This window comes from Octopus sinensis, linkage group LG17 (genome assembly GCF_006345805.1).
Source record: "Octopus sinensis linkage group LG17, ASM634580v1, whole genome shotgun sequence".
In the NCBI taxonomy this organism is placed as follows: domain Eukaryota; kingdom Metazoa; phylum Mollusca; class Cephalopoda; order Octopoda; family Octopodidae; genus Octopus; species Octopus sinensis.
This window is the reverse complement of record NC_043013.1, coordinates 27,474,833-27,489,022: the sequence shown is the minus strand read 5'-3', so window position 1 is coordinate 27,489,022 and position 14,190 is coordinate 27,474,833. Positions and strand designations below refer to the sequence as shown.

General features: G+C 36.9%; 1 protein-coding gene across 3 annotated transcripts in view; it reads left to right on the top strand.

The window, feature by feature from the left end:
- The window catches only part of LOC115220697 (L-fucose kinase), a 65,079-nt gene that overhangs the window by 45,978 nt on the left and 4,911 nt on the right, over positions 1–14,190 (top strand). For all 3 annotated transcript variants that reach the window (XM_029790831.2, XM_029790832.2, XM_036510470.1), the window contains exons 21-26: positions 1,316–1,350; positions 2,108–2,196; positions 3,067–3,204; positions 6,630–6,724; positions 12,354–12,572; positions 13,934–14,033. In XM_029790831.2, coding sequence (XP_029646691.1) covers positions 1,316–1,350; positions 2,108–2,196; positions 3,067–3,204; positions 6,630–6,724; positions 12,354–12,572; positions 13,934–14,033 — 676 coding nt within the window. The remainder of the gene's footprint in view (positions 1–1,315; positions 1,351–2,107; positions 2,197–3,066; positions 3,205–6,629; positions 6,725–12,353; positions 12,573–13,933; positions 14,034–14,190) is intronic.

Below are 14,190 nucleotides of genomic sequence, written 5' to 3'. Positions count from 1 at the left end.
ATTCCATGCTTCAGCAATTCTGAGCATGAGAAATGTTCACAAAAGTCATGGGTGCTGTGTTGTTTTTTGATTTTATAAGCATGTCCATGAGTGTTAGACATATGGAATTCAAAAAGGTGCCCAAAGTTGTTTTTGGGAAGATGGTGGATAGTCTTGTGGGTGTTTACCGAGTCAGTAGCCACTTGTCAGAGTTTTAATGGGTCCATGCTTAGAGAAGCAAGATGTTCAGAGTTTGGCAGACGCCTGATGGTGGGTATTCGTTTGGTTGCATATTTCTGAACAGTTTCCAGGAAATTGATATGATGAGCAAGACAAGGGTTCCAAACATGCTAGCCATGTTGGCTCATTAATTTTTAACTTCTGAAGCTATAGTTGTAACTGAATTAGGAAAAGGAAATAAAAATGGTGATTATTCAGATTTGTTGCTGTCACAATCTTACAATTATGGTTTGCTGGACTGAGTGGTGCATTGTGCTGTTCAGCACAAACACTTCATCTAACATTGCTCCTGTGCACTCAGCTATAGATGAGTTCCAGCAATAGCTGGAAAGTTAACTCTGCAATGGACTGGCATCATATCCAGGGAGGAGTGTTGTAATCTGTCACTTATGAATGATGGAAACTGGGTGAAGCTCTAGCCTCCCTGAGAGATAAAAAATAAAATCTAGCATTCAGCTATAGATGAGTTCCAGCAATAGCTGGAAAGTTAACTCTGCAATGGACTGGCATCATATCCAGGGAGGAGTGTTGTAATCTGTCACTTATGAATGATGGAAACTGGGTAAAGCTCCAGCCTCCCTGAGAGATAAAAAAATAAAATCTATTTGTGAATAAGATAAAACTGAAAAATAATAAAAGTTGAATTGCATTTGACATTATTCTTCTCAATTGTGTCTTTATTTCGTCCATTCTACCTTATACAATGTGATAGTTTTGTTATCTGATAAAAAATAATCAGCTGGTTTAATTAGTTTAGTTAATAAGTTATTAAAATTTTGATAGCAATAGTTTGGCAGATTTAGAAGGACAGACAAAATGCTATACAGTGTTTAATTAGGCCTCTTTTATGTTCTGATTTTGAATCCTCCTGAGTTCAACTTTGTCTTTCATCCTTCCAGATTTGAATTATACTTCATTAGGATTGATTTTGTCTTTGTAATTCACTATACCCCATTCCTCTGATCTGTTAGCCTTGTGCCCATGTTATGAAGCAGTAGTAAAATTTTAAGTGGGTTTTTTTTAGTAAAATTTTAAGTGTTATTTAATGTTTTTTTCCCCTTATATCTTCTGTTTGTTTATTTTCATATTACTATAGAAACCAATTGGAGCAAAGGCAAAAAGAATAGAAAAGTAAGTTTTCTATTTTTTTTCATATTTCAATTCAAATGGAAAGTGAGTGTGTGCTTGATTTCTAATATAAGCATAATGCTATAAATTTGCGGGGATCACGCAATCAATTGAATTATACTCTAAACTTAATTGATAATTATTTTACCAGTCAGGGTAAGTTGGAATTTAACTCGGACTATAAAGGGTTATATTTTATATGAAATATGTTGTCAGTATTTTTTAGCCCCACCAAAGGTTAACTCTCATCTAACAGACCTTATGATTAGAAGCATTCCTGCTGTGACCATCTCAACTATTTCGTATATCACGAACCACATTGTCCAGTGTATCCTTTATAAGTTGGTACAGTGTGATTTGAGAGAGATTTTGCTGATATTTCTAGCAACTTAAGTGACCTTGAGGAAGCTTCCTTAGTTGGGTTTTTAAAACATATTGACACACTGGTGTCAACTGGTGAAGCAATATTTTTTTTGTAAAAGAAACAAAAAGTTTGTGTGAAAAGGGCAAGAATATTTTTTCATTAAAATGAAGTTTGATTTGTTTTTTAAATTGATTTAATTATGATGATGGTCAGAATTTTTAAGATGGAGGTACCCTTGAGAGAAAATAGATTTTTGCTTGCATTAGAATTGTGAAATTTTCACAGAAGATAGATGTTAATAAAATATACAATGTAATATTTTATTGGAAAACAAGCAATTTACGGATTATTATGCCTGCTTTAATTCTATTCTCTTTTTACTTTTCTTTTGTGTAGTCCTCAGATTGTCATTGTATATGGTAATGTCCATCTAGTGATTGAAGAGCTAAACCAGCTGGAAGATTATTTTAATCCTCATGCTCAAGGTAATATAGTTTCATAACTTCAGTGTCATTTGTTTCCACTTCTTCTTCATGTAATCATGTCCAGGCTGTCCATTGCTTGATAGACTGGGAGTGGGGGTTTATTGCCTTGCTTGAAACTCACGCAAGCAAAACTGACCACAACACCAAATGTTTCATGCAATGGAACATTTAATGAAAGACATGGTGGGGAGGTGGGTATCATAAGTAATCTTGAACTGGGCAATGTCTTGTGTTCTTGAGCAAAACATTTCTTTTCACATTGCGTCAGTCCACTCAGCTGTAGATAAATTCCAGTAAAAGCTGAGAAGCTAACCCTGCAATGGACTGGCACCTTATCCAGGAAGGAATGTTGTCACTTATGTAATAAGTGAATAATCTTGCAGTAGACCAGAGTCCCATCCAGTGAGTAATACATGAGGGAAAAGTTCCTAGCTTTGGGTAAAAGAAAATACAGGAGGTTCAGTTGATTATGATTTTATTCAACAAATACCCCTCTGAGATTTATACTTATTGCAGCCATCTTTCAGTTTTTCTAAACCCTGCAAAAGAACTTGGAAGATTGGGCCTCCAGCCAGGCCTTTCACTAACCCCTTAAAGCCGGAATCTTTTCAGCACCCCCTTGTATATGCTAGAGAAACCAAGAAACTGGCCCTATGTTCCTCATAGAGTAATATGGACTAACCCATCATATATAATAGTGTTGAAAATCAATAAGTAGTTGTAAATATGTGTACACCGGTTGATATTGAGAAGAATAAAATTATTTTGATGTTAAATAACCCTGTGTTATAAGTTAACAAACTTATGTTTATCATTTCAATCAACATGTAGACTTCAATTTACCAAGAAGACTGTTTTTAATATTTGCAGGTGCTCTTATCAAAGCAGCTTTCCTCTCTGTGAATCTTATATGCCTTTCATCACCCATGTCTCTCAAAGATCAGTTAATTTCTAAATATAAAGGCGGCTTTGAAATTCATTCTTGGTCAGATCTTCCTCAAGGATCTGGTAAGTAAAATACACACACACACATTATATGCATATTTGTGTGTATGTTATATGATGCTCACTTATTCACCCATTAACAGCCAAATTTTTTAATTCATATTTTTTGGCTTTTCCAGGTCTTCAGGACTTAAAATAATATATAGTATTTAAATTTTCTCATATGTGAATTATTTTGGAAATTATAAATTTTTCAAAGTCCCAAATGGGGATTGCTGAAAAAATGCATATTTATCCCTTTCTATTCAATTGCAATAATAAACATTTTAGCTTTTCGGAAACTATAGTATCAAATGCAAATGTGTATGAAATATCAATGAATGATATAAATGGGAAATGCAAAAAAAGGTTTTTTGTAGTTCAAAAATTGAGATTTATAATATAAAATGTGCTCTAGAATTAACCAGAGCTAATAATGACAAGGTTTATCTCCTAAATATTGTTAAATACACCTCTACAAATGCAGTGTACATAAGCAATTCACTTTAAATACAACAAACAACCAGCACTGAGACTGTTTTTAGCTGATCCCCAAATGGGTCTCATGGCAGGCAATGGGTTAAAACCTGTTCTGCTAATGTTTCTTGATTAACCACTTACCTCTGCAACAGATGTTATCGGTGTTGGATTTAGATGTGAGGCCTCAGGCTCCTACTTCCCTACCATTCTCACAAATAAAATTATACATACATCTTAGCTAGAAGATCCTTAAATTTTGAAACCTCTGACTTTTGTCTGTCAGATTTATAGATAAATCCAGCACTAGATGTGATACTTCGGGACATTGAAAAGTTTCGTTTAAAAAATCAGATTAAGAGACACACATTCAGATTCACATGCACAAATGCATGCATGCACTTTCACATGCATGCACTTGCACACACACACACACGCTCGCGTGCGCACACACCCGCACACGCACACTCTTGCACATGCCCTTGCATGCACACACACAAATACGCATGCACTCACCCATACATATACACTTTGTAAAAAAAAAAATGTAATGGTAACTGTAGTGTAATTAGTATCACAGTCATCTGGCAATTGATAGACTTATGGTTCAAAACCCACCTGCAGTCTTGTCATTTTTTAATCTGATAAAATTTACATTTAGATGGTTAATAATATTCAATAGGTGCAAGTGTGTGGCTGTGTGATAAAAAATTTGCTTCTCAACCATTTGTTCCCAGGTTCAACCTCACAGTGTGGCACCTTAGGCAAATGTCTTCTACTATAGCCTCAGGCAGACCAAACCCTTGTGGGTAGATTTGATAGGCAAAAACTGTAAGAAGCCTGTCATATATATATGAGTGTGTGTCTTTGCTCTTCCCCACCATTTAACAACTGGTGTGGGTGTGTTTACATCCCTGTAACTTAGCAGTTCGGAAAAAGATACTGATATACTAAATGCCAGCTTTAAAAATAAGTAGTTGGGGGTGTAGATTCGTTCAAATAAAATTATTCGTGTCAGTGCCCCAGCATGGCTGCACTCTAATGCCTGAAACAAGTAAATGAAAGATAGTGGTAGAGTTATATACAAACTGCTTTGCACTATTTAATTATGACCCTTTATAACTAAACAAAGTCGACTTTCCCCTTTCGTGTTTCTGGTAAGGATAAAATAAAGTACCTGTCAAGTTCTTGCCCCGATATTACCTGCTGGTCTCCTCTCCTAAAATAAGTGGTTTTGAACCTGTTAGTTAGAAGTGGAAAACACTAAGACATCAATTTACGTTTATCTACAGGAGTTCTTTCCCTTTAATACAACTATATTTTCTGGCCTTAAATAAACGTTATTATTGAAGCTGATAAATATCATGACATCCATAGCACAAGTGGCATGGAAAAAGCACACTGTAAAGTGGTTGGCATTAGAAAGGGCATCCAGCTGTAAAAACTTTGCTAAAACAGACATTGGAGCTCCATGCAATCCTTGAACACACCAGATTCTATCAAGCCATCCAACCCATGCCAGCATGGAATGTAGACGTTAAGATTACTTTGAGTCACTGCAGATTCATGTGAATTTCCTTTATTAATCTGAGCCACATTAGTGACATGTGCTATCATGTTTGCCTCACTGTTCTCTCAAAAATGAACATAAATGTTAAACTATAACTACAATTTGTCTTAATCTTTGTTTCTGAGTGTGCATTATTAGATTTGAAAACAAATTATGACTAGATTATGACATGATAATACATGAACAGATTATTACATAGTAAATTTACCAGCATTGGTGGGTGTGCAGCTCTCACTTAACTTCTCAGAATATACAGCAATGAAAGTAATTGCTGTTCGTTAGAAAGAAAGAAAACACAGTCAGTGACAGACGCTGATTAGCTGTTTTGTTACTGTATTTCTGTTGAAACATGCTACCTTTATTTTAATTAATTACAAACTTAATAAAGAACTTAGTAAAATAACTTTGGTTTAAATGCTAAAGGGTTAATAATGATAGTCATATCTAGCCAAAATACTCCACCTGTTTTATGTTCAAACTGGCCAGATCTGGCCTTTCACACCTGCCCTACTCTGTTAGTCTAAAAAATATACAGCCATATAACTGAAATCTTAAGGCTGTGAGATAATGCAGGATAAATTCAAAGCAATGTGAATAAATAGGCATAAGTGGCACCTGTGCCCGAAACATGTAAAAATCACCTTTTAAGTGTTGGGCCTCACAGAGACAATGACAAATGACTGAGACCTTTGGCAATATGCCATGCTTGAGAAGATCCATCAAGCCAAACGAAATTGTAGTCATGGCAGATACTGGTGGCACACAAATGGCACCTGTGTCAGTGGCACATAAAAGCACCTGTTACACTCTTGGAGTGGTTGGCGTTAGGAAGGGCATCCAACCATAGAAGCTATGCCAAATCAGTCTGGCATGGCCCCTCAGCTTACTAGCCTTGGTCAAACTGTCCAATCCACACCAGCATGGACAACGGACATTAAAAGATGATGAGAAGAAAAGATTTGATAGAATAATCTGAATATTAAAGGGTTAAGATGGTATTTGGAACATAAATTAACTGAAGTTTAATGAAAGGTTTTTTTTTTAATTCATTTAGATCACTTTAACCCTTTTGCTACCATATTTCTGTTGAGATGCTGTGTGTTTCTTTCAATTAATTTGAAATGTAACAAAGAATTTAGTATAGTTATCATTCAGCTGGTGTTAGGACCATAAATTATGACTAAGGTTTGGTGGAAGATTTTAATTCAGAACTTTTGAAAATAAGACATTTGTACTACAGAGCTAGAGACGGCCTAAGCCAAACTGGCATCTCAGGCCAGTTGGTATCAAAAGCGTTAAAATCCTGCTAAACTAAACAATTAAACTTCTAATTTTATCTGGTTTACGAAATTTTTGCAGTTGAAATTTCTAAGAGATATTTCTTTCTTGTTTTTTAACATAGGTCTTGGCACGAGTAGTATCTTAGCTGGTGCTGTTATTGCTGCTGTTGTAACTGCTGCTGGAAAAGTTATTGATGCTAAAAGTTTACTGCATTCGGTGAGGATCATTCAATTTTAATATACTTAGCAGAAATAAATTTTGGCATAATTATGGTTTGGAGCATCCTCCTCACACCCAACCAAATTAGTTTTTGTGGCCAATACCAGTGCTGCCTGACTGGGACCCATGCCAGTGGCACATAAAAAGCACCATTCAAGTATGGTTGATGCCAGTACCACCTGACTGGCACCCGTGACGGTGACATGTAAAAAAGCACCATTTGAGTATGGCCAATGTGAGTACTGCCTGACTGGCACGTAAAAAGCACTATACGAGTGTGGCCAATGCCAGTGCCACCTGACTGGGCACATAAAAGGAACCATTTGAGCATGGCCAATGGCAGTGCCACCTGACTGGCATGCAAAAAGCACCATTTGAGCATGACTGATGCTAGTGCCACCTGACTGGCTCCTGTGCTGGTGCAAAAGCGCCCACTACATTCTCGGAGTGGTTGGCATTAGGAAGGGCATCCATCTGTAGAAATTTTTCCTCATCAGATTGGATCCTGGTGCAGCCTCCCAGATGTAAACAAACCAAAATCAGTTATCAAGCTTCTTTCAGTTTCATCATAATCATCATCATCATCATCATCATTTAACGTCTGCTTTCCATGCTAGCATGGGTTGGACGATTTTGACTGCGGGCTGACGAACCAGATGGCTGCACCAGGCTCCAGTCTTGATCTGGCAGAGTTTCTACAGCTGGATGCCCTTCCTAACGCCAACCACTCCGAGAGTGTAGTGGGTGCTTTTTACATGCCACCGGCATGTAAAAATCTACCAAATCCATTCACAAGGTCAACCCAAGGCTATAGTAGAAGACACTTTCTCAAAGGTGTCATGCATTGGAACTGAACCCAGAACCATGTGGTTGGAAAACAAACTTCTTACTAACAACCACCCCTGCACAAAATCTTTTTAAAATTTTCTTTTTTAGTCATAAAGAAAAGAAATTTATACCTTTTCAACCATTCAATAATCTGTTTATTATACGATACCATATTTTCTAGCCTACCGGTCAACATAGTACATAGTGTAAACATGGTGTGTAAACAGCATCACTGTCTTTCCAAACTATGCTGCGTTTCAGAATTTTTGGTCCTTCAAAATCTTTTTGGTGTTTAAGTTAATTTAAACATTTTTGTCTGTAAATTTTGGTCTCAAAAATTTAACTTGTATGCCAGAAAATACAATATCAATCAGGATAATGTCATAGATTATTTTGTTTATATATATTATGCAATAATCATGAGCAAATTATCGGCACAGGTATGGCTGTGTGTTAAGAGGCTTGCTTCCCAACCACAAGGTTCTAGGTTCAGTCCCACTGCTTGGAACCTTGGGCAAGTGTCTTCCACTATAGCCCTGGCCAACCAAAGCTTCATGAGTGGATTTGGTAGACAGAAACTGAAAGAAGCCTGTTGTGTATGTATGTGTGTGTGTAATTATATATATATATATATATATATATATATGTATGTCTGTGTGTTTCTTTGTGTATGTGCTTCTCCCCCACTATCTCTTGACAACTAGTGTTAGTGTGCTTATGTCCCCATGACTTAGCAGTTCAGCAAAAGAGACCTATAGAACAAGTACCAAACTTTACTGAAAATAAGTACTAGGGCCAATTTGTTTGACTAAAATTCTTCAGAACATTGCCCCACAACATGGCCGCAGTCTAATAATTGAAAGTGCACGTCTCTTGTATTTTAATTGTAATCAATTTTCCTTTTCTACTTATTTCATTGTGCAACACTTATTGTTATTTGCTCTCACTACCATTCTCTGCATTCTTGTGCTCTCCTACAACTTTTTAATTTCAAACCTGAGTTCTCAGTAGGGAACCCTTTGTAGTGTCGCACAGATGCACCATATTGTGATCTCGCTGGCAGCCATCAGCTGCTCGAGACTGGAGCGAGATCTCACAAACTTCTGGTGGGCATGCACGATGAGACAGTAAGCCTTTCCAGAAGGATACCTATATAAGACAGCTCTTGAGCTTGTTCACTCTCTGTTCCCGCACGCCTCTCACACTAGAAGTAGCTCGTCTCACTAACAGCAACTCGCTGCCTCACACATACAACATGGTGGATGATACACTATGCTAGAAATGGTTAACGAGAGCCAAACTTCGAGCCAGTAAATAAATGTTATTCGAGCGCCTGTGCCAGTGGCACATAAAAAGCATCCACAGAGTGGTTTGTGTTAGGAAAAGCATCCAGCTGTTGAAACATTGCCAGATCAGACTGGAACCTGGTGCAGCCTTCTGGCTTCCCAGACCCCGGTCAAACCATCCAATCCATGCTAGCATGGAAAACGGACGTTAAATGACGATGATGATGATTTGTTATCTCACTTTGTCTTCGACTTAATACTTCATTTGACTGGATTTAAATTTATAATGGGAGACACAAGATACCCTGTCAGTATCTTGGCCAACAATAGCCTCCCGTTATAGAAGCAAAATATAAAATTGAAGGAATTAAAGACGTGAATTTTTAATATTTTTTTAAAATCCTAATTATAAATATGATAAACACATATCTAAAAGCTTACCTCTGCAAAATTCTAAACTGATTGGAATGATTACATGTTTAAGAATTTAAGACAATTTTTGAGATAACATGTTTGCCAACTTGATTCCAAGTGAGATATATTCCAAAGTGAATTTGGTAGGTGGAAACTGTGGTAGCCTATTATGCATATATGCGTGTGTGTCTGTCTGTACACCTGTGTGTGTCAGTGTTTGTCCTCCCCACTGCTTGAAAATTATTACTGGTTTGTTTACACCTCTATAACCTTGCAGTTCAACAAAAGAGACTGTTAGAATAAATGGCAGACTTCAAAAAAAAAAACAAGGTACTTGGATTGGTTTGTTTGACTAAACCCATCAAGGTAGTGCCACAGCATGACCACAGTCCAATACCTGAGACGAGTAAAAGGATACAACATTGGTGCTATGCTTCATCAACCTTGCTTTTTCCTTGGACACCATTTAGTGGAGTGGAGAAGGGGAAACCTGCATCCATAGAGAACTGCTGGTCTTTCACAAAAATATTTTGTCTAGCTTGCACTTTGGAGAGAAGTTTTCCAGGTACAGAAATCTATGGCCGGCCATGACTGAAAGGGATCTTGGAATAGAAGAAAATTAGATGCAAATAAATTTGTTTCTTTAACATTCATTAAGGTTAAGAAAAAACATCCATGAAAAATATGTTAGAAACAATATTCAGCACATCTCAATACTTAATGAGATATTTTGATGGATTTGGTTGGATCATCATCATTTAACGTCCACTTTTCCGCGCTTGTATGGGTCAGACGAAATTTGTTGTGGCAGATTTTCTATTGTCAGATATGTGTCCTGTTTCCAAGCAAAGTGATATCTCCCCATGACTGGATATGCTACCTTAGTAAACTGGAAATGGATGACACCTCTTGTATGATGGTGATGTTCGTTTACAGCCATCACATGATGTCAAAACGAGTACACAGACACACACACCCAAGCGCGCATGCACGTATACACACCCAAGTATACACACACACACACACACACACACACACACGCACACACACACACACACACACACACACACACACACACACATACATACACACCCAGACATACACACACACACCCAGACATACACACACACACCCAGACATACACACACACACCCAGACATACACACACACACCCAGACATACACACACACACCCACCCAGACATACACACACACACCCAGACATACACACACACACCAGACATACACACACACACCCACCCAGACATACACACACACACCCACCCAGACATACACACACACACCCACCCAGACATACACACACACACCCACCCAGACATACACACACACACACACCACCCAGACATACACACACACACACACCCACCCAGACATACACACACACACACACCCACCCAGACATACACACACACACACCCACCCAGACATACACACACATACCCACCCAGACATACACACACATACCCAGACACACACTTACATATATACAAGATGATGATAATACATGTATTAACTTTCCATGACACCATTGCTTTTAGCATCAATCTTTTCACCAGATCTTCCATCATAACACTTATCAATCTTGTAAATAACCTCAGCAAACGATATCAATTTGTTTTTCCCTTTACCTTTTGAAACAGTACGGAGAGAACAAATCAAGGGCGACAACTACGCAACACATCATCTGTTGGAGATGCATTTTGACGTTTGTTTGTTTGATTTAGTTCTTTACTTAGGTGTCGAAGGGGGAGAGGAGTAAATCTCTCACTCGCTCTCTCAAAATCTTTGTAACCCATCTCTGTAGGAAGATAGGGATTGCTTGCTGAAATTGTTATGGTTTGTATTTAGCTTAAACTCTTGTAGGTTAGTGACCACAAGTAAAATGTTCTTCATCAAGAAGGATTGGCTCAAATATTTGATGTAGTTGAGGCAGGGTGGGGAATCAGGCTTTTCCAAACAGAGTAAGTTCGTTGAGGGATGATGGAAAAGGCAGATTTAATTGGAGTGGGGGTAACTTCAACTTTCTACAAGGTTTTTGTTTAGGATGGGCAGTTGTTTAGGACACGTGGGATGGCCAGTTGCTGATTAGGTTACAGGATGTATGACAAAAAATTTCAGAACAAAGGATACTAAAATAAAGCAGAAGGACAAATATATAGTGCATGTGTTCATTTAGCGAAAAAGAAAAAAGAAATTTCTAACTGATCATCCCAAAATATAACAATAGGTATATTAAGTATGAGCCAAATAAGGAAGTAACCACTTAGTCACTTGACTCACCAATATGACAGCTGAATCTTCAATGGATCCCTTGTTGCCTTTAGACAAATATGAAACACAGCTGCAGTGTTTATGAAACATCTCTCATGTACAATATATAATATAATATCAGAAACAAGGCATTGGAATGGCTGTGTGGTTAAGAAGCTCACTTTGAAACCACATTGTCTTAGGTTCAGTTCCACTGCACAGCACCTTGGAAAGGTGTCTTCTGTAATAACACTAGGCCTTATGAATGGTTTGGGATTCAGAAACTAAGTGGAAACCTGCCCCTTGTGTGTGTTTGTATTTGTCCCTCACAAGCACTTAACTGGTGCTGGTTTGTTTACATCTCTGTACTTAGCAGTTTGGCAAAAAATATTGATAGAATAAGAACCAAACTTTAGAAGTAAGTATTGGGGTTGGTTTGTCCAACTAAACCCTTGAAGGGTGTTGACAGTGGTTCAATGACTGAAACAAATAAGAGAACCCCATGGCCATATCCATCTTAAATATTCTGTTTTATGTTCAAATTGGTCAGGTCTGGCCTCTCACACCTACCTTACAATGTCATTCTAAAAATAAGCAATCACATCATTGAAATCTCGAAACTACATGATAATGTCCAATTAATTCAAAACAATGTGATTAAACGAGCATTACATTTGACAGAATAATCTGTATGCTGAAGGGTTAAGATATGTACACTAAGTACCAGCAATATACTGGTGTTGGTTCTATTGATTAATCCACTCTTATGAAATTTGCTTTTTGTGCCTCTTCAGAATAAATCAATTATAACTCTTTTTCTTTCTCTAGGTCCTTTATCTGGAGCAACTGATGACAACTGGAGGTGGCTGGCAGGACCAAGTTGGGGGTTTATTAGGTGGTGTAACCCTGGGAAGTTCTTTGGCTAAAATACCATTGTTTATTGATTACAAACACATCAGTGTCACTCCAGATATCATAGAATTATTCAATCAAAGACTTGTACTTATTTACTCTGGAAAAACAAGGCTTGCCAGAAATTTACTACAGGTTGTGTATTTTCAATATTCTCTTCTTTGTAATATTACAATTGCTGATTTCCCCATCTGAAAATGCTTTCTTTCTTTCTTATGGTTTTATTATAAGGATAAAAGATTGTTGAGAGAGTGGCTCCTATTTATTAGAACATGGATGTATTTGAACACAGGACCACGAGGCTTGGAGTTGTATCATCTAATGGTTTGAGATTGAAATCATCCTCAATTCCATAGAGTCTACTGGGTGCACTTGTAAGGTTACCTTGTGCCCTACTAGGCTAAAGGGTCCTTGCTATTTTAGGATGACAGAAGAACTAGGATGAGGGAAGAACAGTGATTAATTCTATTCATAAACATTTAAATTAGGAATATTTCTTTAACCGTTAGCTTCACATTTCTTTTTCTTGAAATAAATTCTTTGCTGATCAGTGTTATTATCGCAGTTTACAAATCCAAGCATGAAAATGTTACTCAACTTCAGAGTTTTTCACACACACACACACACATGAATGCATGAATGTACATATAAACTTATATATGAATACATACATGAAATTATATATTAATGATGTACACAAATACATGACAGGTATACATAATACTGAAATACTCATAAATTAAACATATGCAGACAAATATATTAATATAACAAATTTTAAAAAATAATAAAAACATAATCAATGAATAGATAAAAGAAACAGTATGATGATACATGTTGATTTTATTAGGTATTTCTGTTTACTTAGAAACCTACAATGAACAAGTCATTTCAATGACACTAAACTATAAATTTCACAGGGTACAACCTTAAAGTCGACACTGTTTCGCTAAATGCAAAACATTTCTGTCTCGCTATTGGATAAAAAACAATTTTTCCAATTTTTAAACCTTTGTAAATCTTTCCTCCACAACATCATACCTTCATAGCAATAAGACTGGAAGACTACATTATCATAGCTGATTTTCAGATTTTTTTTACTTCCTTTTAAAAAATGCATGTTTTGCGAATCAGTTTGACTAGATCCACTTATTTATTTACATTGTTTTGAATTAATCATCATCATTTAACATCCATTGTCCATGCTGGAATGGGTTGGACCATTTGACCAGAGCTGGTAAGCTGAGAGGCTGCACCAGACTCCAGTCTGATTTGGATGGTTTCTATGGCTGGATGCTCTTCCTAAATCATGCATTATATTCGTAGCTTTTGAGATTTCAATGATTTGACTTTACTTTTAGAATGACATTGTAGACAAGATGTGAAAGACTGAATCTGGTCAGTTTGAAGATAAAGCATGTCAAAGATTTTGGCCAGAGATCACCAGTTTGAATACTAAGGAGCTGAAAGTTTAACAGTTTTTATTTTATTTTCAGAATGTTCTCCGTGAATGGTACGCTCGGAAACCTGGCATTGTTTCAACAATATATAATCTAAAACAATTAGCTCATGACTGTGCCACACACTTTAGCGAAGGTATGTTGTTTGTTTTATACAGGTTTCTTGAATAGTAGCAATAACATGTAACCTCTTTGATCAATGGAACTTTTATTTAAGACTTCCTCTTTGTTTTCTTGAGCTTAGCTGTTTATTCTGAGGTTTGTTTCTTCAGGCTATTTCCTCATCTAAGATA